Source organism: Dipodomys merriami, unplaced genomic scaffold, assembly GCF_024711535.1.
Source record: "Dipodomys merriami isolate MVZ:Mamm:240054 unplaced genomic scaffold, mDipMer1.0.p SCAF_128, whole genome shotgun sequence".
Classification (NCBI taxonomy): Eukaryota; Metazoa; Chordata; class Mammalia; order Rodentia; family Heteromyidae; genus Dipodomys; species Dipodomys merriami.
The window spans coordinates 21,052-46,956 of NW_027202582.1; the positions used below are offsets into that span (position 1 = coordinate 21,052).

A 25,905-nucleotide genomic window follows, 5' to 3' on the forward strand; every position below is an offset into this window, starting at 1 on the left:
GTGTGTGTGTGTGTGTGTGTGTGTGTGTGTGTGTTTACATATGTGTGTGTGTTTGCCCACATGGTCACACATACTCCAGTGCTGTGGCTAGGGTCCTGGGCCAGTAAGCTTTCCTTCAGCTATCTGCTTCAAGGCTGATCCTCTCCTGCTTGAACCATGGGTGCACTTGCAAGTGTGTTTTTGAGTAAGACTCTCACAGAATTTTCTGCCTGTGCTGGTTTCAAGCCATGATCCTCAGACTTGAGCATCCTGACTAGCTGATGAGAGAAAAACTCTCTTTTCTATAGAAGTGTATTGCTTATAAATTTCTGCCTTGGTGTGGTGGCTTGACTCCTGTTAAGGAAAAGAAGTGATCTGGGATGAGAAAGGACTGTTGAAATGTAAGGTTCTGTCTTTAAAGTGTTCTTTTTTCTTTTCAAGATGGAATTATGCCATACTCCAGACTATTCAAGATATAGCAGAGGGTGTGGACATCTTGTATGATTACTTCTGTACTGTTATTCTTATTTCTAAGTCACCTTATATAAATACACTGTACACTATCAAACTAGCCAGTAGGGAGCAGATTATGTTCCTAAACTCAGCTATTCTGACCAGAGAAGCAGTATCTCTGCATTAGAAGTAAACATCAGAGCAGCCTGCCTGCTCTGTGTGCTTGCTTGCCTGATTTTGGACAGTGGCTCACCCTTCCACACAGAAGTAAATTTCGCCATGAGGAGCAGTTCTTTATTTTTGTGCTTATCGTTGTGACCCCTGTGGTTCTTAGCATATTTATTACACTAAGATTGCAGGTGTGAGACACTGGGACCCAGTTTCATGGGCTTTTCTGCCTTTGCTAGTTTCAAAGTACAGGTTATTTTTGTTGTTGTTATTGTTGTTGTTTGTTTGTTTTTGCCAGTCTTGGTCTTAAACGCTGGGACTGAGTAGTGTCTTTAGGCTCTTTTTGCTCAAGACTAGCGCTCTACCCTTTGAGCCATAGTGCCACTTTTGGCTTTTTCTGTAATTAATTGGAGGTAAGAGTCTCATGGACTTTCCTGCCCTTCCTTGGCTGGCTTCAAACTGTCATGCTCAGATCTCAGCCTGGTGAGTAGCTAGCATTACAGGCACACGCCCCCCAGCACCTGGCCTGAACTAGTCTTACAGATCTCAACCTCCTGACTCGTGTGTGTGTGTGTGTGTGTGTGTGTGTGTGTGTGTGTGTGTGTGTGTGTGTGTACTATGTGTATCTATATGTGTATGAGAGAAAGATACAGAAATAACAAAACCCATATGGACATTTATCAGAAAGATAAGAAATGTGGATAGAGGAGAGGAAGACAAGAAAAAAATGGTGGTAGGTGTTAGGTTTTTAAAGAGGATTCTGAGTAAGAACAACACCACGCATGTCCTATTCAGGTAAGGGGTAGGTTTATTCATTGTTCTAGCTGGCACCAGGCCGTGTTGGCACTTCTCACGGCTGGCTAGTGTGAATTGCAGATGTCTGGCTAAATGGATAGAACTAGCAGGGCCTTGCTTGGGGAATGTGTAGATACAGTGTTGTTTAGCCCCAGGGGAGCCCTTTTCCTTGTGCTGTGTTTATGTATAATGCTTTGCTAAGGCCTTGTCTCCACTGTAACAGAGTTTGGTGCAAGTTCTGTACTGGGTAACAGGTCTTTGTAACAATTGGCCACCTGCAGACTTCTAGAGCTCCAATAAAGACTCCAAAACTTAACCTCTCTATTTTGTTATGACTGGATTTATATCTGATTTAAGGTAAAATATTACAAACTCCATAAATTTCAATTTCCTTGTGACTAAGTAATATTCCATAATATGTTTCTACAATTTATATTACTTAATCTATTAAGTACCTCAGCGGATTGGGAATTAGGATAATTTAAGGAAACTGAGGCATGGTGAAGTCAACTGAGATGTGGTATTTAGAAACATAGAAGTGCCATCTTTGTTTCAAAGAGGGACAATGGGATGTTATTCCTTCCTTGAAGGATGCATTCCTCACCCCAAGAATGAACTCTTGTCTGACTGGACTATTCCTTCCTGAGAAAAACTGCTTCCCCAAACGTAAGCCCCTTCCTGCTCCCAAATGCTGATAGTGGGGCACCTCCTTGTGCCAAGGATAGAGACCTGTATTATGGCAGGTTGCATTTTACCTGGAAACTCAGAAAGTAACAACAGGTGTGATTAGAGCACAGACAAATCACTATCTTTACATAACTTTGAAGCCAGATCCCCTGCCTTTACCCTATAAATACCCCCAACAGCCCAAGGAGCTGGGTATTTCTCTGTGTGTCTCCTTCTGTATGTGTGTGCTCTCCCTCTGGTCTGTGTCTCTCTACAGGTTTATCTATGTGTGTGTCTCTATAACACTGTAAAAAGAAGCATACTCTGCTAGAGTGTGCTCTTGCCCTTCTGTTTGTTTTTTGTCTGTCAGTCTGTATGCCTGTTTGTTTATTTATTCAATAAAATTGTGCCAAGTTTTCTAACTGTTAGTGAAATGAGCTTCCTTCCCACAGCTTAGTCCACTCCTTGGATTCTCACAGCTTAGCATGCTCCCTTCCCAGGCAACACTAGGCCCATATAGTAAAGGCAGGAAATAATCAACTTCCAACCCCCTTTACCTTGGGATGGCAGTTCTTTGGGGGCATCTACCACCATTGAAGGCAACAAGAGCCCCTTAGAGTGACTTCAGGTGAGGGCAGCTGCAGGACCCTTCACCTAATATTTGGACAGCAGCCATAAATCCTAATCTGCCATGATGAAGCCCCTGGCCCTCACATCCACACCAGGGTCTCTGCCTCCTAGCCCCTTCTAGTTGCTCCTAAACCTCTTAGGTTATATAGGTCACCTCAGACAATAGCCAGTGCTTCTTCTCACTTCTCTCTGTGAGAAGGAGTCTTGATAGTCCCCTTTCCTGGCAATGAACCTTTCTTTATTCTCTGTACCTTTATTTGTGTATGGTTCTCTGACAAAGTCTAATAACCTTTCAGTTAAACTTTCACTTACCATTCTGACTTGTCCAGAAATTCTAATTCTGCGATCAAAGTCAAGGACCCTAAGTGAAGAGTTCGTACATTAAAAGGGAAGCTTCACCAAACCTCGTCTCCGACTACTGAGAATTCCAGTTTGGCTTTGTGAGCATAATAATCCTTCACAAGCCCCCCTGAGGACCATGAGGACTCAAGCAGGCACAGTAGAAAGATGGTTATAAGGTTTATTAGAGGGACCATATTTCCCAGAAGAGGAAACAGAGGACATAGGCCCTATGCAAGTGGAAAGTGATGGGGAGGCGTGTGTGTGTGTGTGTGTGTGTGTGTGTGTGTGTGTGTGTGTGTGTGTGTGTGTGTGTGTGTGTGTGTGTGTGTGTGTGTGTGTGTGTGTGTGTGTGTGTGTGTGTAAGCACGTGCGCAGGTGGGTCTGGGTGGAGAAAGGGAGTGGCCAGCTCTCTGGCAGGACCTCTAGGGCAGGGAGGAGTTCAAGTCTGGTTAGAGCTGAGGACCGGAGTTGGGGATAATACTAACAGCTACAATAAACATGGATATATATACACAGGTATCTCTTGTATATTGATTTGCAGGTCTTTGTATATATGCCCTAGAATAGTTAGCATGTTCATATGATCCATTTATAGTTTGTTGGGGAATCTCTGCACTGATTTCCATAGCGATCACACTTGTTTAAAGTCCCACTAACAGCATAGGCGAGTTTGCCCTCCTCCCCATCCTCATCGGCAATGGTTGTCTGTCTTCTTGATGATTTCAACCCCACTGGAGTGACACTGAATCTTGGTGTAATTTTTGAATTGCATTTCTTTTCTGACTGAGGACTTTGAAATGTACATTATTCTGAAAATTATTTGTTCAGTTTACTTGTTCATTTATAAATTACATTATTTGTTTCTTTACTTTATATATTTTTGAGTTCTTTGTGTCACCAGAGGGAGGTCAGGATTAGTGAAGTTTCCCTTTCAATGTAGGAATGCTTCACTTAGGACCTTTGACCTCGATTGCAGAATAAAAATTTCTGGACAAGTCACCAAGAAAACTTGGCACAGCTTTTCTGAGTAATTATGGAAGCAGGCAAGCAGACAAACAGACAAAAAGCAGACAGACAGACAAACAGAAAGGCAAGGGCACATTCTGTTAGACTGTACATGCTCTCACAGAGAGAGAATGAGACAAACATGGAGAGAAAGAGCCAGAGACAGACACAGAGAGACAAGGACACACAGAGAGACACACAGAGACACACCCACGTAGAGAGAGACACACAGCTCCTTGGGCTGTTGGGCCATTTATACGGTAAAGGCAGAGTCTGGCTTCAAAGTTACGGTTTTACTTTCTGAGTTTGCAGGTAGTTCTGCATCTCGAGTTAAGGAGGTCCTTGCTATCTGCATTTTGAGGCAGGGGGTGGCTTACATTTGGAGAAGCACTTTTCTCAGGAAGGCATACATCCTGTCAGACAAGTCTTCTTTCTTGGGGTAAAGAATGCATCCCTCAAGGAAGGGGAAGGTATTTCCCTCAAATGCAAAGATGGTACTTCTGTGTTTTAAAATTCCATATTTCTCAGTTGCCTTCACCAGGACTCAGTTTCCTTAAGTTATCCTGTCTCATTTTCCCCTAAATGGCTTTATTCCCTTAATTTTAAGGGAATTACATGAAGGAATATCTCCTGTATTTGCTGTTAGCTGATAATCATTTTTCCTGAGTCAATTCTGCTTCATTTGTATAATCTGGATATGGTACCTTTATCTATTGCATAGCTGGTCAAGACTTTCTCCCATTCTGTCAGTTGTCTCTTGTGTGTTGTAAACACAATGTGCAAGGTGTTTGATGCTTTGGTTTTTGGTGGGCTTTTGTTAAAAAAAAGATACTGTTTAATTTTATTTATGTATTTTTAGTCTTTCGTGGTGCTTGAACTCTGGGCTTGGGCACTTTCCCTGCGCTCTTCAGCTCAAGGCGAGCACTCTACCACTTGAGCCACAGCGCCACTTCCTTGTTGGGCTTTTATTGTAGTGCCTTTTGAAATCATGACCTCATATTGCCATGCAAGCTCTCTACCACATGAAGTACACTCCTAGATAATTTTCTTTCTTTATTTTCTAAATAAGGTCTCATATTTATGCCCCAGCTAGCTTAAACCCCAGTCGTTTTAATACTTCCCTTCTTCCTGGATGACAGCATATGACAGCATGCACAACTATGCCTATCTTTTGGTAGTTATGATGAGGTCTTTACACACTTTTGCTTGGGCTGACCTCAATGTCTGCACTGATTTCCATAGTGAGTGCACTAGTCTACAGTCCCACTAATAGTACAGGAGAGTTCCTCTCCCTCCCCATCCTCATCAGCATTGGTTGCTTGTCTTCTGGATGATTTCATCCCTACTGGAGTGAGCCCTATTTTGGGCTTGTTTGGATCAACTCTCCGGAATTCCTTAAAATTGTGTGATTTTCACGGCAATATCTTCCTTCTTTACTTTTCTTGAAGCAGTTTTGCTGTGAAGTAAAAAAATCGAAACAAAAACAAAATCAGAAGACAAAGAAGATGTAGATTAAGCACATAATTCCTGCATGCCTGAGGACAGTCTCTGCCTGGCACCTTTGTGCCCCAATATCAGAGGGCTTCACACTGGCCTTGACACCAGCATATGCTGGGGTAGATGGTACTGACTGTTTCTTCTTATAAAACTGTCATTTAGACATTGGTGTTTGGAAAAAATCAAAGGGAGAACACAAAATTTAAGGAATCATAAATTTTTCCTCATTTTAAATTGTGTGTGTGTGTGTGTGTGTGTGTGTGTGTGTGTGTGTGTGTGTGTGTGTTTGTATCCTGGGGCTTGAACTCAGGGCTTGGTACTGTACCTGAGCTGCTGTGCTGAAAGCTACTGCTCTACCACTTGGGCCACATATCCGTTTTGATTTGTGGTGGTTAAGTGGAGAGAATAGGTCTCTTGGATTTTCCTGCCCAGGCTGGCTTCCAACCATGATGATCCTCAGATTTCAGCCTCCTGAGTGACTAGGACTATAGGTGTGAGCCATAGGTGTGCACCTTATATGTTAGTTTCATATTTCTTAAATTCTTCTTCCTCAAAATTTCCATTGCCTTTGGCAGAAACTTTGGTTAAATCTTATACGATCCAATTATTGAGGAACTTGTTCAACTATGCAAGAAGAGGATTTGTTTGTTTTTTGCCTGGTTTTAATTCCACAATTCTCCTTTACCTGAAGAAATACCCAGGATTGTGTCTATGTGATAAACTCACACCTTTGCCCATAATATATTGAGCACTCATTGTGCTGATGGGTAATAAAACCAGGGATCTGAGAAGAAGACATTTAATTTTCATTTCATTTCTGAGAAAATATAAGGAATGTATATTTCTTTCTTTTTTAAATATTCTTGGGTCAGTTGTGGGGCTTGAACTCAGAGCCTGGGTTCTGTCCTGATCTCTCTTTTTCTTTTTTGGTTGGGGGGGGGTTGGGAATTATGTTCTGGTCGTGAACTCTGGGCCTGGGCACTGTCCCTCAGCTCTTTAGCTCAAAGCTAGTGTTCTACCACTTGAGCCACAGCACCACTTCCGGTTTTTTTCTTTTTGCTTATGTGGTGCTGAGGAATCGAACCCAGGGCCTAAGGCATGCAAGACAAGTGCTCTACCAATGAGCTACCTTCCCAGCCACTGTCCTGATCTCTTTTGCTCAAGGCTAGCCCTCTACCATCTTGAGTCACAGCTCCACTTCCTGTGTTTGAGTGGTTAATTAGAGACAAGAGCCTTATTCTGGGGACATTTCTGCTTGGGCTGGCTTTGAACTGCGATACTCAGATCCTCAGATCCTCAGATCTCAGCCTCCTGAATTGCTACCTGGCAAATGTGTATTTCTCGTAAAAGCCCAGACTATATGACATGTATAAGTTTGACTAAATTGGACCTTTCTACCACTAAACTTACTGGTGTAAGACAGCCTGTGTCAACCTGATGAGATTGATTTGGGAAGAGAAAAGAGGAGGAGGAAGAGTGGAGGAAGGTGACTCTGATCACTATGCATCATTGTATAACAAATCGATGTTAATAAAAAATCAAAAACCAACAGGCAGCCTGTGTGATCTAGAGAGCCTCAGAGGAGTGTTCAAACTCAAGAATGCAATGCCACCCTACAAAATTAAGAAGAGTGAGGGGAGGGGTTGGTGAGAATGCTGAAAGGGATAACATTGATGAAGGTTCAACATATCACAAAATACCTTGATAAATGGCAACTCCTTTGTAGAACTACTTAATAAGAGTAAGAACAATAACAATAACAAACAGTTTTGTGGATAGGGATGAGGTTGATAATGAATAAGTGACTTGTATACACACAGAATATCCCTGGTCACAGATACAGGACACAGTCCCTGCCTAGTCAGGTGCTCACTGGAGTGTTTACTTACTCATTTTCCACATCCTGGATAGTGTTAGGGAGAGGTCGATTTTTTGTTTCTGGAAGGCAGAGGACTGCAAGGACAGAAAGGATGGGGAAGGCTCCATAGAGAATCCAGGGCAGGTGGGGAGAATACACTGCTAAGGTCATAAAGAGAGGCGCCATCACTGCCCCTACTCTGCCGAAAAGTTCAATGATTCCTGAAATGGTTGACCTTAGATTGCAAAGAAAATAATAAGGAAAGTATTTAAGAACTTGTATATTTTCTTTTTCTTTTTCACATTTTTTCTTTCTTTCTTTTTTTTTGGGGGGGGGGATATGGGTCTTGAACTCTGGGCCTGGGCGCTGTCCCTCAGCTCTTCAGCTCAAGGCTAGCACTCTACCACTTGAGCCACAGTGCCACTTCCTCCTTTTCTTTTTTTAAAGCCTTGATCTTCCTATGTAGACAAGGAGGAGACTGTCCTGACTTGCTCTCACAACTTCTTGGATTTCAGGTATCTGACATCATGCCTGCATCAAGTAAATTTTATTTATTGTCTTCATTTCATTTTGGAAGCAACACAATAAAGTTATTAAACACATAGGCTCTGGCAGCCAGTTGTCAATTGTCACACTTACTGCTAATGATTTAGAACCCTTAGTTTCATTATTCTTCAAATAGGGATACCTACAACACTAAATGAATGATTTAGATGGAGCATCTCTCTCAATATAATACAGGATATATACTCAACTTACAACCCACAGTTTAACTTTTTCTTCTAGTCCTAGGGCTTGAACTCAGGGTGTGGGTACTGTCCCTGAGCTTTTCTCTGAAGGCCAGTCCTCTACTACTTGAGCTCCAGTACTGTCTTTCTTTGGTTAATTGGAGATTAGGCTCTTATGAACTCTTGCCTGAGCTGGTTTCAAACTGTGATCTTCAGATTTCAGCCTCCTAAGCAGCTAGGATTACAGGCATGAGCACTTGAGAGTCAGCTTTCAATTATTTTTTATTCATTTTCTTTTTTTTTTTTTTTTTGGGTCCGGTCGTGGGCCCTGAATTCTGGGCCCGCTTGCTGTCTCTCAGCTCTTCAGCTCAAGGCTAGTGCTCTACAATTTGAGCCACAGGGCCACTTCCGGCTTTTTTCTTTTTGCTTATGTGGTGCTGAGAAATCGAACCCAGGGCCGCCTCCATGCATGCAAGGCAAGTGCTCTACCACTGAGCAACCCTCCCAGTGCCTCAGCTAATTTTTATGTCTAGCAACGTGCCATGTCCTTTAATGAAATCATAGTCTTCCCTTTTTTATTCATGTTTTTTGTAAAAAGGAATTAGTATTGTGATAATTCTTATATTATGTGATTCATCCAAAATGTACCTTAATCTCATTTACCCTGTTTTATTCTTTCTTAACTTCCCTCTCTCCCTTTTGAAACAATTTTAACACGTTTCACCATTTTTTTTCATTATACACACAAAGTATTTCAGCCATAATCACCCCATCTACTTCTCATTAACGCTTCCAATGTTTGCTGGTTAATTAATGATTTTTAATGAGTGAATGATTAACTGGATTGTTTTTTGCTGTTTAATTCTTTGAGATCTTCTTATGCACTGTATATTAATCCTTTATCTGATTAACAGTTTAAATGCATTTTTTTTCCATTCTGTTGTCTCTCTGGTCACCTGGTAATCATTTCTTTCACAATTCAGAAGTTTTGTCTCAATTCTTTTTTTTTGGGGGAGGGGTTCCTGTCTTGGGCCTGAACTCTGGGTCTAGGCACTGTCACTCAGCTCTTCCGCTCAAGTTTAGTGCTCTGCCACTTGAGCCACAGCGCCACTTCCGGCTTTTTTCTTTTTGCTTATGTGGTGCTGAGGAATCGAACCAGGGCCTCATGCATGTAAGGCAAGTGTTCTACCACTGAGCCACCTTCCTAGCCCCTTGTCTCAATTCTTGATTCTACTTGCTGATCAATTAGAGTGTTATTCAGAAAGCTATCACCTATGAAAACATCTTTGGTTCTTTGCCTGTGCTTTCCTCAATCAGTTTCACAGTGTCAGGCCATAATTACTATCTTGATCCATTTTGTATTAAATTGATTTTTGTATGGAGTGTGAGATAGTAATGTACTTTGAATTGCTTATATTTATTTATATATTGTGTTTCTCCAACTATTTGTTAAAGAGGCTATCTTTTTTGAATGTAAGTTTTTCCCCTTTGTTTAAGATCAGATGGCCAGAAGTTGTGTGTTTTTTTCCTGTGTCTTCTCTTCTCTTCTATCATCTAGGTGTCTACTTTTTGTGTTGGTATGTGTTTTTTTTTACTGTGTCTCAATAGTGTGTTTTGATGTTGGGAAGTATGACATCTGTAGCAGTGTCCTGTTAGTTCCGGATTGCTTTGGCTAGTTAAAATCTTGTGTAATCTTGTGTAATCTCATGAACCTCAGGATTGATTTTTTTCTATTTGTATAAAATGATATTGGAATTTTGGAACAGCTTGTATTGAAACTAGATTCCCTTCAGTAGTTCACCACCTTATTTATTCTCCTGATTCATGAACATGGGAGATCCATTTTCTTTTTAACTTTATTGGCTTCTTTAAAAAAAAAAAATTAGTACCACCCAAGCAGAAGCAGCCACAGACAGTAGTTAGGCCCTGAGATCAAATCCTAGGACCAGCACCATAAAGAAAAGTGATATGGGTCATCTGTGAAAAAAATCACGGCTTCTTTCTTAAAATGTATCATTTTTATTGTAGAAGCCTTTCATCTCCTGCGTTGGCTTTACTTGCAGGTGTTTAATTTAATTTGTGAGGCTATTGCAAGTGCAACTCTTTTCTTTCTGACCTCATTATTATTGGTAAATAGAAAAACAACTGATTTTTCCTCTTTCCTGGTTGTTGTTGTTGTTGTTTTGTTGTTGTTGGTGGTTTGGGGGCTTGAGCTCAAGGCCTCTGTTCCTCAAGTCTACTACTTTAAGGCACAGTTCCACTTCTGATCCTTGACTTTACAGGAAATAACTTTATTTTTTCCTTCTTAGTACAGTGTTGCCTATCAGTTTAAATATATAGCCTTTATTATGTAGAGATATGGACCTTCTAAATATTTAAATGTTTTATTATTTTTTGAAAGTTGAGAAGTTTTAATTTTGTCCCCACAATAAATGTCATTAGATCAGAAAATCTTCTCTGGAAACAGATCAGGTTTGTTTTGTAATTTTTAAGTGTTATGTAGCCCAGGATATCTTAAACTTGAGAGACAGTACCTCACTACAGTTGGGATGAGCTCCATATGGTGAATTGAATAGGCTGTGAAGCCAGAGGTATCAGCACCAATTCCCAGAATTGCTAAAACCATGCGCAGGGTCTGCTGAGTTTCTGTAGAGAGGAAGACACATCAGAGGCAGGCATACTTGACTGGAGAAATCTGTCTACCCCAAACAATTATGAGAAGTTCTATTGGAGGGATTTGCTAGCAAGAAACATGTGATAAACAAACAGAACCTAGGAGAAACTATGTAACAGATGAGCTAGTGAAAGCAGACTCTAGTAAGTTTGGGCTTAAGCACTGATTGAAGGAATGGAAAACACTTGTTGCAACTATCCCTGCCCATTTGAGTTTTATCAGCCATGGCAGAGGCAGGGAAAGTCAGGAAATGCTCTTTTTGTTGTTGTTGTTGTTGTTCAGGATGTGGTAGGAATACATGGATAAAAATCCGAGGCATTAATGACTCATGCCTTCAACAGTTTAGAACTAACAACAGGAGATTATTTCTTGACATAGGACAGGTATTCCAGCAGATGTACTAACAAGAGAAATGGATTCCGTTGGGAGTGAACTTTGTGAAGAAAGCAGGATCTAGATAACAAGCCAGGATTTTAAAATTTTAGCATTAGGACTCCTATGAGAAAGCTAGTGCTGTGTTGGGAATCACTGACACAGAAAATGAAAAAAGTTTTGAAGCCTAATAAAAGTAGTCAAAGATATGATTAAAAACGAAGGTACTTTCAGAGGAGAGCCGGCTGGCAGCAGGAGATAGAAGGGAGTATACAGTTCTAGCTTCTTCAAATACATTCCTGCCGTGAGAACATGATGGAGGGGACCAATGTAGTCCCCACAATCATCACTTAACGCCATGCAATTAATATAGTAAATTGTGCTGGGTGAGTTTCTTCATCTATTTGTTATTTAGGAATATATTATAAAACAAAAACTGGATTATACCTACTAAAGGGGTGACAAAAACAAATGTACTCTTACTTACCTGACGTACACAATCATAACCCCTCTTATATCTCTGTTATAAGAAAAAAAATTAAATACCATACTTAGGTTAGTGTCTTGTCTTTTTCCTATTCTTTCTCTCTACCTGAAGGCAAGGGATTTTGTTGTCGTTGTTTATTTTTTGTTTTCCTAAATCTTATTCCAGTGGCCTGGTGTTCCTGGTACATGCCTGAAATTCTAGCTATTTAGAAGGCTGAGATCTGAGGATGGCAGTTCAAAGCCAGCCTGGGCAGGAAAATTCATTAGACCCTTATTACTGATTAACCACCACAACACTGTAAGTGATGCTATGGCTCAAAGTGGTAGAGTGGTAGTCAAGCCAAAGAGTTTAGAGACAGCAACCAGCCCCTGAGTTCAAGCTCCATGACTGAACCCCTGCCCTCAACCTGCCAAATCAACAACAACAAAACCCTTCATTCAAATCAATGAGCCTCTTTTTTTAACTGTTGCATTTAGAGTGTAACAAAGGATAGAATAACCAAGATAGAAAGACTTGATAAATTGGAAAAAATAATTCCAGGGAGAGGATTGTGTGTCTTCCTGGGTTTACAATTGCAAGATCTTTGATAACACCATGCATGCAATTAGTTCTAAAGAAATTGTTAGGTATCAGTGGCACTGATGTTCAGATTTATTGTATATTTGATAAGGACAGCCTCGGGTCCTGAAGAACATTGTCTCCTTAAGAACTTTGGCTCAGTAAGAGCCTAAGTTTTGCAAACAACTGCTGTAGGGACAGCTTCTAAGCCTTCACACTAACTTCATGGGATCCTCCGGTTATCCATGGTGATGCCATTCTTTTGGCCCAGATGAGTAAACCAAAGAAATTTCTGGAAGATAGGAGTCATTACTTACTTTTTTCCCCAACTCATTTCTCACCTGGGGACAAAAAGGTGCTGACCAGAATCGAAAGTCCTGTGAGGAACATGAATAGTATCTGACTTTGTTTTCGGCCCAGATAATTCAATACCAAGAAGGGAACGAATCTGCTGATGAGTGTGACAAGGCCAAAGAGAATCTGGAACAGAAAGATATTGCTCCCCAGGTGCTGCAGGTTGAATACCAGGCCGTAGAAGGGTATGGAATGTGCCATTCTGAAGTTAAAAGAATAAAAACACATTTAAGATGATAGAGCAAATTAATTTAAGATACAAAGGAAAAGAAGATCAGTGAAGCCGGGTGCCAGTGGCTCAGGCCTGTAATCCTAGCTACTCAGGAGGCTGAGCTGTGAGGATCCTGGTTCAAGTCCGTGAGACTCTTATGAAAACCGGAAGTGGCGCTGTGGCTCAAGCTGTAGAGTGTTCACCTTGAGCTGAAGAGCTCAGAGACAGCATCCAGGTCCAGAGTTTAAGCCACAAGCCCGTCCCCCCCCCCAAAAAAAAAAATAAAAGAGCACTGAATTCCTTGCTTTCCCTGGGGAAATAGTACAAGTTTCCCTGCAGGAGCACACAAATGTATCAGTAGACATTAGATTTAGGTCCAAATCATTGTGACTCATACTTTCCTGCCTAGGACCTATTTTGGTAAAAATTCTTCATGAACTTCAAAATACTCTGTTTCTTCATCACTACTGACTAGATTCTTCAACATCACATAAGCAGAAAAAGCTGGAAGTGGCTTTGTGGCTCTAGTGGTAGAGTGCTAGCCTTGAGCTAAAGAGCTAAAGTGCCCAGACCCAGAGATAGGCCCCATGACTGAAAAAAAGAAAAAGAGAGAAAGAGAGAAATAGAGAGGGGGGTGGCTGAGATCTGAGGTTTAAGTTTCAAAGCTAGCCTGTGCAGAAAATATGTGGGACTCAGGCCGAGTGCAGGGCCTCAACTGGAAAAATGTTGGCCTTGAGCAAACAAGGTAAGGGACAATGCCAAGGTCCCAAGTTCCAGCCCCAGGATCAGCAAACACACCCAACATACACATAGGGCATTTTTTTTTTATTAACTTGGAATTTGTTGGGGGAAGCCAAAACTAACTCCTTTTTTTAATATACCAGGAGTTCCCCCACTCCTGAAAATCAAAATACTGGTTTCTCAGTAGCCCCCAGGGTCAGGAAATATGGTGTTTATTGAGACCCCAGGAAATGTGGAAAGCCCTGCTGATTGTTGTGGTAAGGTTGTGAGATCTGCAGCCCTGTTTGCTTATCAGTAACCCAGATAAGATCAGCCCTGTTTGGTTAACAATAGTAGATCAGCCCTGACATCCATCCCTATCCTGCCCCCAGGAGAAAGAATACCTGCTTGCTTTGTGTGGGCCCCCCAATTTCACTCACCTAATCAAACCAGAATGATAGGTTAGTTAGAACAGATACGATAAGATGGACTCTAACTCCACTGGCCACTGACATAAATATGCACTCTTTATGTGGGTGTTGTAAACCGTTTGGCCACCTGCCTGTGGCCAGGCTTGACCACATGGATTTTGCCTTTAAAAACCCTAGCTTGTGGGCCATTCAGGGTCAGAGTTTTCATGTGTGCTGCATCCCTGGCCGGTTAGCTTTCCTCTTCCACAGTAAAGTCATCTTTTTACTTGAGGCTATCTCTGAGTAGTGGACGCTTTTCCCCATAACGGAACTCAAGGGCTAACAAAAGCTTTTTTTTTTTTTTTTAATAAAGAAGCAAATTAATCTCAGAAAGAGACGGAAAAGTATGGTTATCATTTTTCTTAATGGGATTAAGGTAGAAGAGAAATGATTCAAGGAATGAAAATGTGCTCATTTGGTTGGCTAATTTATGGGTCTGTGGATTTATAACATAGATCTTGATGAACACAGAATTTGTGCCTTTTTCGTTTTTGTAAGTAATGGTGTTTTGTCAGGTATGAGAACTTCAATTCTGTTACTTGAGCCACAACCCCAGCTCCTTTTCCTTTTTGTTATTTTTCAAAGAGAGTCTTGCTTTTTGCCAGAGCCAGCCAGGACCCAAACCTGGCTGTTTATGCCCCTGCATAGCTGTGATGACACCACCCCTTTCTTCTGATTGGTTGAGATGAGGTCTTGTGAACTTTTTGGCTGAGCTGGCCTTGAACTGTGATCCTCCCAACATCAGCACTTAGAACACTTAGAATCATGTTGTGAGCCTCTGAGCCTGGCTGCAATTTTCTTTATGTAAGTTTTATTTCAATAAAAACTAAAAAGATAAAAAGTTCAAGTATGTTTCACAGTAGACTACTCCATATGCTAATATGCAGTGCTGAACTTTGTTCTGGAATGTGATTTCCATATTTCTGTAGTTCAGTCTCACTGAGAGATCTCATAAGTTAACCTTAAAGGTGGTAATTAAACATAAACCCTTTAACATCATTTTTCTTATCTTATGTATTGAGCTGTTGTATATAATGCTGCCACTGTTTTGTTTTGTTTTGTTTTGTTTTTGAGCGTCCTGGTCCCTGAACTCAGGGCCTGCATGTAGTCCGTGAGGGTCTTGGTGCTCAAGGCTAGCACTGTACTACTGGAGCCACAGCTCCACTATCTGGTATTTTCTTAGTCCTTTAATGGAGATAAGGGTCTCCTGGACTTTTCCCACCCTGAGCTGGCTTTGAACTGTGATCCTTACATCTCAGCCTTTTGAGTAGCTAGGATTATAGTCGTGAGCCACCAGTGAAATACCTGACCAATAATTTACCTGAGACCTCATTTTATTCTGGAATTTAGCCTCTGACCTACTGTAGTCCTAAAGCCAGAAAATCCCACAGAAAGCTAAGTAGAAACAGTCCTTGGAAAACTGCAGATGATGCTTACCTAAGATAAGCCAAATTGCCTGAGATTCTAGACAGCACCCCACCTAGAAATAGTGACCAATATCTAACCAGAAAGTCCTGCAGTTCTGCATGTACTCCCTGTACCACCCTTGTGACTTTAACCATTAACTTTTTTTTTTTGGTCCAGTTGTGAGGCCTGAACTCTGGGCCTGGATGCTGTCCCTCAGCTCTTCATTTCAAGGCTAGCACTCTACCACTTGAGCCACAGCGCCACCTCCGGCTTTTTTCTTTTTCCTTATGTGGTGCTGAGGAATTGAACCCAGGGCCTCATACATGCAAGGCAAGTGCTATACCACTGAGCCACCTTACCAGTCTTTTAGGAAATAATTTTAAAGCGCATCAACATCTCTATCCGACCAATAACCCTTTCTAAATTCCTTCCCGCCATTGGACCCACGAACCATGTATTAGAGATGTTTTATGATTTTCCCAGGGTGTGTGTTGAGTTGTCAAGGAATGATATGATGAGTGCAAAGCCCCAGCCTTCCCTAAAGAGTGTATAAAACGGCTGCAAACCCCAGGCTCGGGCCTCTCAGCGTCACCAGTTGTTTGTTGTGTGTGCAGAAGACCGAGCTAGCTTGCAACAAATACCTCGCTGCTGATTACATCGATCTTGGTCTCTGGTAGTCTTTATGGGGGTCCTGAACTCAAGCATTATACCAGTCCCTGGCCTGCTGTTGCTATTGTTTTTGAAAGAATAAATGTAGGTCCTCTCTAATAAGATATTGGAGGTAAAACATATTGATAAGTTTATTTAAAGGAACATACCTGATAAAACTCAGGCAGCAGCTTCTCATACACAGCCTGGGTGCATGGAACAACTGAAAAATGGATATTTTTGCCTTGGCGTTGTCCTCAAAATCTTCCTGCAGGTTGGATTTCACAACCTTGGACGACAAAAGTCAAAAGCATTCATGAGATGTCAATCATGTGCCAATTATATTGCTAAATACTAGAAGATGAAACACATATGGTATGTTGTATCATCAAGGAAAACTACAGAGTAGGGACTTGGGCAGAAACCAGTCTGGGTTCTTCCCAGTTGGGTAGAACCAGGAAAGATACAGGAAGAGGGGAATTAGATAAGATTAAAGCCTGTTTAAATACTGAGGCAAGGACAAGTAAAGTACCTTGACATTTAAGAAGGTATGTGTGTGTGTTTGTGTGTGTGTGTGTTTGTGTGTGTGTGTGTGTTTGTGTGTGTGTGTGTGTGTGTGTGTGTGTGTGTGTGTGTGTGTGTGTGTGTGTGTGTGTGTGTTGGTCCTATGGCCAGAAGTAAGGGCCTGGGTGCTGTCCCTGAGCTGCTTTTCCTTAAGGCTAGCACTCTACCACTTGATCATAGCAACTCTTTTGCCTTCCTCTGTTTTTTTTCTTTTTAAATTTTTTTTTTTTTGAATCCGGTTTTGGGGCCTGAACTCTGGGCCTGGGAACTGTCTCTCAGCTCTTCAGCTCAAGGTTAGAGCTCTACCACATGAGCCATAGCACCTCTTCCGGCTTTTTTTCTTTTTTCTTATGTGGTGCTGAGGAATCCAACCCAGGGCTTCATGCATGCAAGGCAAAGGCTCTACCACTGATCTACCTTCCCAGTCCTCTTTGCCTTCTTCTGTATAATCTTTTGGAGATAAGAGCCTCAGGCTGGCTTGGAGTCTTGATCCCCTGTTCTCAGCTTCCTGAGTAGCTAGGATTACAGGGGTAAGGCAGATGTGCCTGGCTTGTGTTTATTATTTTTATAACAGTTTATTCATTTTCTATATTAGGACTGTGGAGAGTTAATACTGGATATGACAGACTGTTCTATGAGTGAGTTAGTATTTTAGATTTTCCAAGTAAAGACACAAAATACAAAATGAGGAAGTGTCGCTGAAATGTTCCTTGGGACACTATTTAGTAATACTGTTTATTTCAAATGTTATCTATCATTAATGACAGATGTGAAGAATTCAGAGCTCCGATTGAAAGGCAAGAGTTTGTTGCTGAGGATCAGTCTGCAAGAATTTTCTATGCCTTCAAAACTACAATAGGAATTTCTAACATTTGCCTAGATGGATTCGGCTAGGCTCTGGATTTCTTTGTATGTTACCTCTCCCTTTTGAACAAAAACAATACAGTATTTCCACAGTGCTCATATAATCATTGCATTTTGGATGAGTTTGGGATGGTGGACTTTTTTTTTTACTCTGTAGCTTCACAGATTTATATACAAAGATTCTATAATCAGAGAACAATGCTTAAGTAGTCCCATCCACATTTACACCTCATTAAAATGTTAAGATTCTGTGGGCTAGAGGTGGAGATCATTTTCGTAGCATGTAAGAGGCCCTTAATTTAGTACCAGCAGTAGGAAAAATAGATTCTGAACTTTGAGCATATGTTGGTTGTAATGAAAGGAAACTTTTGGAGACACTGCTATTTCATATAGCAGAGGGATGACATTACTTTGATGGGGAACATACAACCTTTGTGTCTTCCTTGGTTAGCATTTTCTTACGTGGCATTTGCTGGCTTTCAGAGCAGCCTGTGGGCACGTTTGTCCGCAGTGCCACTGCCGCCCAGTTTGGTGATGTGTCAAAGGCCTCCTCCAGCTCTTATCACCTCAGTCCTTTCTAGAACATTAATGCTGGCTGAACACTTTTTGGTTTTCTCACCAATGCCTGGCACATGGACTGGATTAGCTCTGATTTTGTATTAGACTGTCTCTCAATTTTTCAGCCCTAGTTTAAAATGTTTCTTGCAGACAGATGCTATGAAGTTAATTCCGTCAGTTATATCCAACATTGTGCTGACACACTTTATGTATTCAAAGGTATTTATTTAAGTCTTTCTTTAGTTAAGCTGCTCCTGGGACTTGAACTCAGGGGCTAGGCATTGCCCTTGAGCTTTTGTGTTCATGGCTGCCACTGTGCCACTTGAGTCATAACACCACTTCCAGCTTTTGGGTGGTTAATTGGAGATATGGGCCTCACAAACGTTCCTTCCTGGGCTAGCTTTGAGGCTCGATCCTCAGAGCTCAGCCTCCTGAGTAGGTAGGATTATAGGCATGAGTCACTAGGGCCCAGCTACAAAGATTTTAAAATGAGTGAGTAAAATGTATCTATGAGTGAGCCAGCCATATTAGGACCTAGGTTCTAGAAATATGGAGAAAAACAAATAAGAGAAGCATCAGCAAACCCCAAACCAAGAAAAGAAATGCAAAAAAAAAAGATTTTCAAACAGCTTTTCTACATAGGCAACATCTAAGTACTCTCTGATAATGACAGTGTAAATGTCAGAGAAAGAAGGACTTTTATATAATTACTGCCAAAGCACTTGGATTAGAGAAGAGTTCCTATTTGTTGCCTACTAAGCATTTAATCTTTGAAAGAAATGCATGGAAGTTAAAATGATATTCAATCCTTTCCCTAAAGTGAACCATGATTTATTGAACTAGTGAGAAAGGGTTACTGCTTCCTTGCCCATATGTGTGTCGTGTGTTGGAAATTGCTCTTTTATTCAAACAATGATGTGATTTCTGACAAAAGATAGACACATTTTTTATTTGGTTCCTGTTTCCCTACACAATAATAAGACTGTGGGGGAACTAAGACGGTGATGTGCAAGTGTCACTTAGAAGCAGCGTGCTCAGGAGGCTGAGAACAGAAGATCCCAGTTCAATGCCAGCCTTGGCAGGAAAGTTCCCAAGACTCATATCTCTAATCAATCAACAGAAAACCGGATGTAGCATGGTGGCTCAAAGTGATAGAGTGGTTGCCTTGGTCGAAAAAGCTCAGGGTCAGTATCCAGGCGGTGACTTCAAGCCCCATGACCGAAAAAAACAAAATACAAAAACAAAGAAACTTCTCACTTAGAAAATTCTAATTTGGGATATGCCTAAAGGACCCAGAATAGTAGGATTGTGAGTTCAAATCATCCATTCCCAGTAATCAGCCCCCTTCTCAGATCACCTCAATGCTCAGGGTCTCCCCAGCATTCTTCTTTCCATTTATACGTGCAACTCTTCTAAGTTCCTCTAAGCCCTTTTCTAGCTGATTGCTAAAAACCAGCCACCGAGCAGACTCTACCAGCATCCTGAAAAAGAAGACAACACAGCTACAGTAAACATCTAACCTCTTATTTTACACATAACTTCAATCTGAAATATCTTTTCCTCTCCATTTCATATAGACTTTTTACATCATTGTAGAGTCATTTCTGATTAAATCTGCCTTCTCTGGTGGACTTACAGGAAGGGTATCTAAGTGTTTGTTTGTTGAAAGTAATTATAGACAACAAGGAGGAATGAACAAATGGTCTGAGTATCCATTGACATTCCAGTGTTAATATACCTATATGATCTATATGCCATATAATTAATCTCTGTATTGGATTTTTTTCAGAGATTTTATACACAATAAAATTCTTCACACTGGGAACTGGTGCTCAGACTTCTAATGATAGCTGCTCAGGAGGCTGAGATCTGGGGATCACACTTTCAAGCCAGTCTGGGCAACAAAGTCCATGAAAATTTTATTCCTCAGTATGATCAAAAACCAGAAGGAAAATTGTTGGCTCAAGTCTTAGAGTTTGCTCATTTTATCACTTTGATGAAAACGTAAAAAGTACAAAGCATTAAGTATTAAAGAAGATAGCAAAAGAAGGAAAGACCTCTCATGTTTATATACTACTGAAACTTTCTACTGATTCAATGCAGTCCCCCTCAGAATTCTAGTGACATGCCTTGTGTAAATAGAAAAGGCAATCTTAAAACTGATAGGGAAGTGCAACAGACTCTGCCGAGTCAAAGCATTCCTGGACAAAAAAAGCAATGCTGGAGGTATCACAATATTCGGCTTCAAATTGTGCTACAAAGCCAGAGTAATGAATCATCATGGTAATGGTAGGAAAAAAAGATACGTATTCCAATGGAATAGAATATAAGTCCTAGAAATAATATCACAGAGTGGCATATTATTACTCAAAAAGATAAACAAATTTATGTTGTTTATAGCAAAATGGATGGAACTGGAGGTCAAGTTAAGTGAAAAAAAAACAGAGTCTGAAAGACACATATCATATACTCTTGTCTGCAAATCTGGACTTAAATATATTTTATATGATATGGCACTTGTATGTTATGAGTATAACAGGGGCCCAATGCTGGGGAGCCATAGGAACACAGGGAGATTGAAGTCAGTAGTTGATGGGGGTGGAGTGCAAATATAACTTCATTCTGTAAAAAACAGCAGAGTTAAGCCTGTTAAACCAATTAAAATTAGTTTTTAAAAAGGAGGGAAGATGGCATAAGAAAAGGGAATAGAAGATGTGAATATAGTCAAAGTACATTCTTTACATGCGAATTGAAGGTGTGAATATGGTGAAAGTACATTATTTACATGTGTCGAAATAGCTCCCTCAGACCCCTCTTATTCTAAGCAATATATGCTTAAAAAGGAGAGAAAAAAAAGATTCCATAATAATTCTGTGGTTAAGATAGAAAAGCGCTAACTCCACAGCTGCAGCCTCCTCGCAGAGTACATTCTGTTCTCCTTTGTATCTCAGTAGCACAGTGGTGACTGTGGGTGAGGTGACAGGATCATTCAGAGAATACACAGATCCCAAGTGTCAGGTCCTCCCTCTAAGCCTCTATTTCCCCTTTCATTAGAGTTAAAGGCCACACATATTGTCCATACCTTGATAACACGCAGCAGACCAACAGAGGTATGGATAATATCAGCTGCAGGGTGATCCAGCTGCGAAAGAGAAAAGCCAGTCCTCCCAGCAGCATCTGCCCAGTACTGTAGGAAGTCAACATTGCTAACACAGCTGGGGATTGAGGTCTTGTCCACTCTATAACTGGAAGAAAACACACTTGTAATCATAGTTATATGGTTATAATTATTTTTTCCAAATCATGTTTTCAAGACATTTCTAGTCAAGAAGGATATTAAAGAATCAAATGACTTACTTACTGAGAACAAAAGCGTTTGCTACAACAGGGGGGACAGATAACCCAGCTAAGAATCGCAGGGAACAGTAAACAAGGAAGGTGGGAGCAAAGGCTGCACAGATGTCACCGATGGCCATTTGGAATAAACACCACCTGAAGATGGTTTTCCGCCCAAACCTAAGAAATATTGGACTATGTGAGATTATTCAAGACCAAAAACAATAACACTAAAAACAGCCAAAGATATCACATCATGAAATTTAAGGTAGATACTGAATCTTCCTATAAAGATTAGGTATCATCGATTTGAAATATGCTATTCTTTAAATTAAATATTAAAAATTAATGCTAAATATTATTTCTACATTATACTTGAGATTTGTTGCAATTTCTATATTAGCCAACAGCTGAAATGGAAGAAGCTGAGAAATTTGCCAATGAATTTAATGTCCACAGTCTCTCAGTGAGGACACGCAAAGTCACCATAAGAATTCTGGTGCCATGTCAAGCCATATAAAAGAAGAGGATAACATATGAGACTTTGTCAGAAGTGTTCATTAGTAGACACATATTTGGGATGACAGGTTTGTGTGTTATGTATGCTTAGAGTCCTGAGGAGTGAAATCAAGAAAGTTCTGCTATCTTTATTAGTGTCTGTGCACTGTCAAGGTGGAAGTCCAACTTGTTTGACAGACAGAATGGGAAGACAATCCATCAAAGTTTCAGATAGATAGCTAACACCCTCTCTCAGCTGTGTCTGGCTTCTTGTGCCTTGGAAAGTCTGTTTCATCATGAACAATAGACAACTCAGAAACCTCCTCTCCCTTCAGGAGTGGATAGAAAGTTCACAGAAGAGAGAATAAGGCTCAAAGAAGATTTAAACCATCTAAATAGACCCATATCAAGGAATGAAACAATAAGAGATCTCCCATACAAGAAAATCCCATAACCAGATGGATTCACAGTCGAATTCTATAAGGCCTTCAAAGCAGAACTGACACCAGTATTCCTCAAACTTTTCTATGAAATTCAAAGCAAATGTTCACTCCTAAACTCATTCTATGAAGCCAGCATAACCCTCAATCCCAAAACCAAACAAGGACTTATCAGAAAAACAGAGAGAGAGAGAGAACTATAAATCTATTTTTGATGAACATCGATGCAGAACTTTTCAAAAAAATTCTGGCCAATCACTTCAACAACTCATCAAAAAACATACACAATGAGCAGACAGTATTTACTCCAGGGATGCAAAGCTGGTTCAATATTTCCAAGTCAATTGTTATAATCATCACATCAATAAGAGTAAGGTCAGGAATCACATGATCATTTCAATAGAGGAGGAACCTCAAAAAAATAGAACCCAAACTTCCAAGAATCAACAATGAATTAATAAATGGGCAAAAGAACTGAACAGAGACTTCACAAAAGGAGTACAAATTAGCCAGGTGCTGGTGGCTGTAGTCCTACCTACTCAGGAGGCTGATATATGAGGATCATGGGCAGAAAAGATTGGTAGGCTGTGAGATCCAATTCACCATCTGTTCCACCACCCCCCCAAAAAACCCAGGAAATAGATTTGTGGCTTAAAGTGGTAGAGTGCTACCCATGAGCAGAAGAACTCAGAGACAGCACTAACGCCCTAGGTTCAAAGTCCATGATTGACAACCCCTCCCCCCCAAAACAGAAGAACTACAAATGGCCAATCAATACATAAAGAAACACTAACTCTGGTGACAAGGAAATGGTCATTGAAACAATACTTGAATTCACCTCACTCCAGGCAAAATAGTCATCATCAAAAACGTAAGCAAGTAATGGAGGCAAGGATTTTTGGGGGTAAATCACACTTTATTAATACACTACTTTTGGACCATAAACAAATGTGAGCACTGGATAAACCAGTATAGATGTTCTTTAACAAACTGCAATAAAAAAAAACTACCATGCAATCTAGTGCTACCACTCTTGGACATTTATTCAGAATGATGTATATCAGATTATTATGGAGGCCCCTATATGCTCATATTCATGGAAGCACTATTCACAAGGGTCACAGGCCATGAAGGGATCCAGAAAATGTATGTATCATGAGTGTTATTAAGCTAAGAAAAAGAATGAAATTACATCATTTCAGAGAAATTAATGGAACTGAAGATCATCATATGAAATGAAGTAAGCCAGATTTAAGAGTACAAAGTTCACGTTTTCTCTCATATGTACATGCTAGACCTAAAATAAGCATATATAAACACATATCATATACACATGTTGTATATACAATTATATTTATCGAAATTATATAAGATTGTACTATTATATATTACAGTATTATACTAATGTATATTATATACTACAGTACTACAATATATAATTATACATATTATGATTATATATATAATCATACATACAACATAGCATTTTATCATGTATATATGAAATCATTAAACTGTGGTGATGGATATATAAAATCCCATGGTGAAGCCCCTTTAACAATTAAAAAGCATTTCAATAAAAGTGAGTATTAGAAGATGGAGCATGACTGTCTGGGGTGAGGGCACTCTTAGGAAGAAACTGAACAGAGGTTAAAGGATGGTGAATAGGATCAAAATACTTTCTATACAGAGGTGGAATGGAACTATCAATATAGGTTGTTGCAAGTGCTTTAGAAAGGGAGAGAGGGAGGGATGGAGAGTGATACATGGAGTTACTCTAATCACGATACATCATATGCATAAATGGACATGTCAAAATGAAATCTTGTACAAGTAAGAGATGTTACTAAGAGGCTACTAGGAGATGTAAGAATGCATAAATAAGGAGATAGAGGCAAGATGGCAGATTACTGAGAGGAAAGTCAGTGTCTCTCCTCACTGACAGAAGGCCCAGAGCTCAAGTAGGAAAAGCAAGCTGAAGTAGGGATACCACGCATAGTCCAGTAGAAATAAATACTATGGAATCTTAAGCCTGTGAAATTGAGGTGGGGTAGTGGGGGAGAGAAAACCTGACTTAAAGGTATCCAAGAGCCCTGTGGCGGGGGTTCAGGCCTGTATTCCTAGAAGCTCAGGAGACTACGCCAGCACGGCCACTATGAAAGTCTATGAGATTCTCATCTCCAATGTTGGGAGTGGAAGTGTGACTCAAGTAGTAGAATGCCTACCTTGAGAGAAAAAAAACTAAGAGAAGGGACGGTGCCCTTCCCTTGAACTTTTTCAAGTCCCAGGACTGGCACACACACATGCATGCACTCCCCCACCCCTACCACCCCAAACAGAAAAATAAAAACCAGTCTCAGAAAGACAAATATCACATGCTTGGTTCTCCTTCCTTCCCTCCCTCCTTTCCTCCTCCCTCTGTCTTCCCTTCTTTTCACACCCTTCCCTTCCTTTCCTTTCTTGCCAGCATTGGGCTTGAACTCAGAGACTGATTAATCTCCCTTAGCTTTTTGCTCAAAGCTAGCACCCTATCATTTGAGCCACAGCTTCACACCAGCTTTTTACAAGTTCATTGGAGGTAAGTGTCTATGGACTTTCCTTCCCAGGCTGGGGTACAGCTTTGATCCTCAGATCTCAGTCTCTTGAGTAGCTAGGAGTGTGTCACCATACCTGGCTTTTAGTGTCTTTCTTTTGGGTTTTATAGCTTTCATTGTAGAGGTCTTTAACTTCTTTGGTCAAGTTTAATCCTAAATATTTTAGTTTTGAAAGCCATTGAGAATGAAATTGTTCTTCTGGCTTTTTTCGTAGAGGGTTTATTGTTGTTATATAGAAAAGATACTCGTTTTTTATTTTGTTGATTGTGAATACATCAGTTCATCAGATCCCACTATTGTCTAAGTTTATATAATACAAATTAAAAGTTCTCTAAATGTCTTCTTTTTTGTGTTTAATTGTGAAAGTACTGTACAGAGGGGTTACAATTACATGGGCAAGATAATGAGCACATTTCTTATCAAGCATTGTAGCCTCCTCCTTTGTTTCCCCTTCCCATCCCTTCTTATCCTCCCTTCCCCCTCCCCGTTCCCCCCACCAAAGTTGTAAAGTTGGTTTTGCTACATAATGACTTGTACATCTCATAGTTGCAATGGGTCCTCCTGTATCCCTGTTTTTTCCCTTCCCCTCCACATATACCAACATCATAGATAGTGAAAGCAGGGGTTATACCATGGGTGAGGGACATACAAGGCAACAAAGACATAATCTTATAAATATGTTAGAAACAATTGCATGAAAGATCTCTCTATCTCTCTCTCTTTTTTTTTTTTTCGGTCAGTGGTGGGGCTTGAGTTCTAGACCTGAAGCTGTCCCTGAACAAATCAGCTCAAGGCTCATGCTCTACCACTTGAGGACTACTTCTAGTTTTCTGGTGTTTTTTTAAAAATTGTAATTAAGTCCTTACATAATTTCCCAAATTTCACAGTATTGTGGGATAATGATGCTCATTTAAAGGCACAAACTCATTCTAACTTTCCTGGAGCAAATTGTCTATCATGGTCTATAACATATAACGGTGTACACATATACACCATACATGTGATCAGCAGCATGGGGTTATTTAGTAG

At 40.4% G+C, this 25,905-nt stretch overlaps 1 protein-coding gene across 2 annotated transcripts in view; it reads right to left on the minus strand.

The window, feature by feature from the left end:
- Positions 1-5,066: 5,066 nt before the first annotated feature.
- The window catches only part of LOC138824226 (steroid transmembrane transporter SLC22A24-like), a 33,127-nt gene continuing 12,288 nt past the window's right edge, over positions 5,067-25,905 (minus strand). Inside the window, exons 3-10 of one of the 2 annotated variants that reach the window (XM_070017899.1) lie at positions 21,370-21,524; positions 21,091-21,253; positions 19,366-19,489; positions 16,193-16,311; positions 12,554-12,768; positions 10,656-10,767; positions 7,425-7,628; positions 5,067-5,494 (exon numbers count right to left, since the gene is read on the minus strand). In XM_070017899.1, the coding sequence (XP_069874000.1) occupies positions 5,434-5,494; positions 7,425-7,628; positions 10,656-10,767; positions 12,554-12,768; positions 16,193-16,311; positions 19,366-19,489; positions 21,091-21,253; positions 21,370-21,524 (1,153 nt within the window). In that variant the 3' untranslated portion in view covers positions 5,067-5,433. The remainder of the gene's footprint in view (positions 5,495-7,424; positions 7,629-10,655; positions 10,768-12,553; positions 12,769-16,192; positions 16,312-19,365; positions 19,490-21,090; positions 21,254-21,369; positions 21,525-25,905) is intronic. The other variant, XM_070017901.1, reaches the window with a different exon arrangement.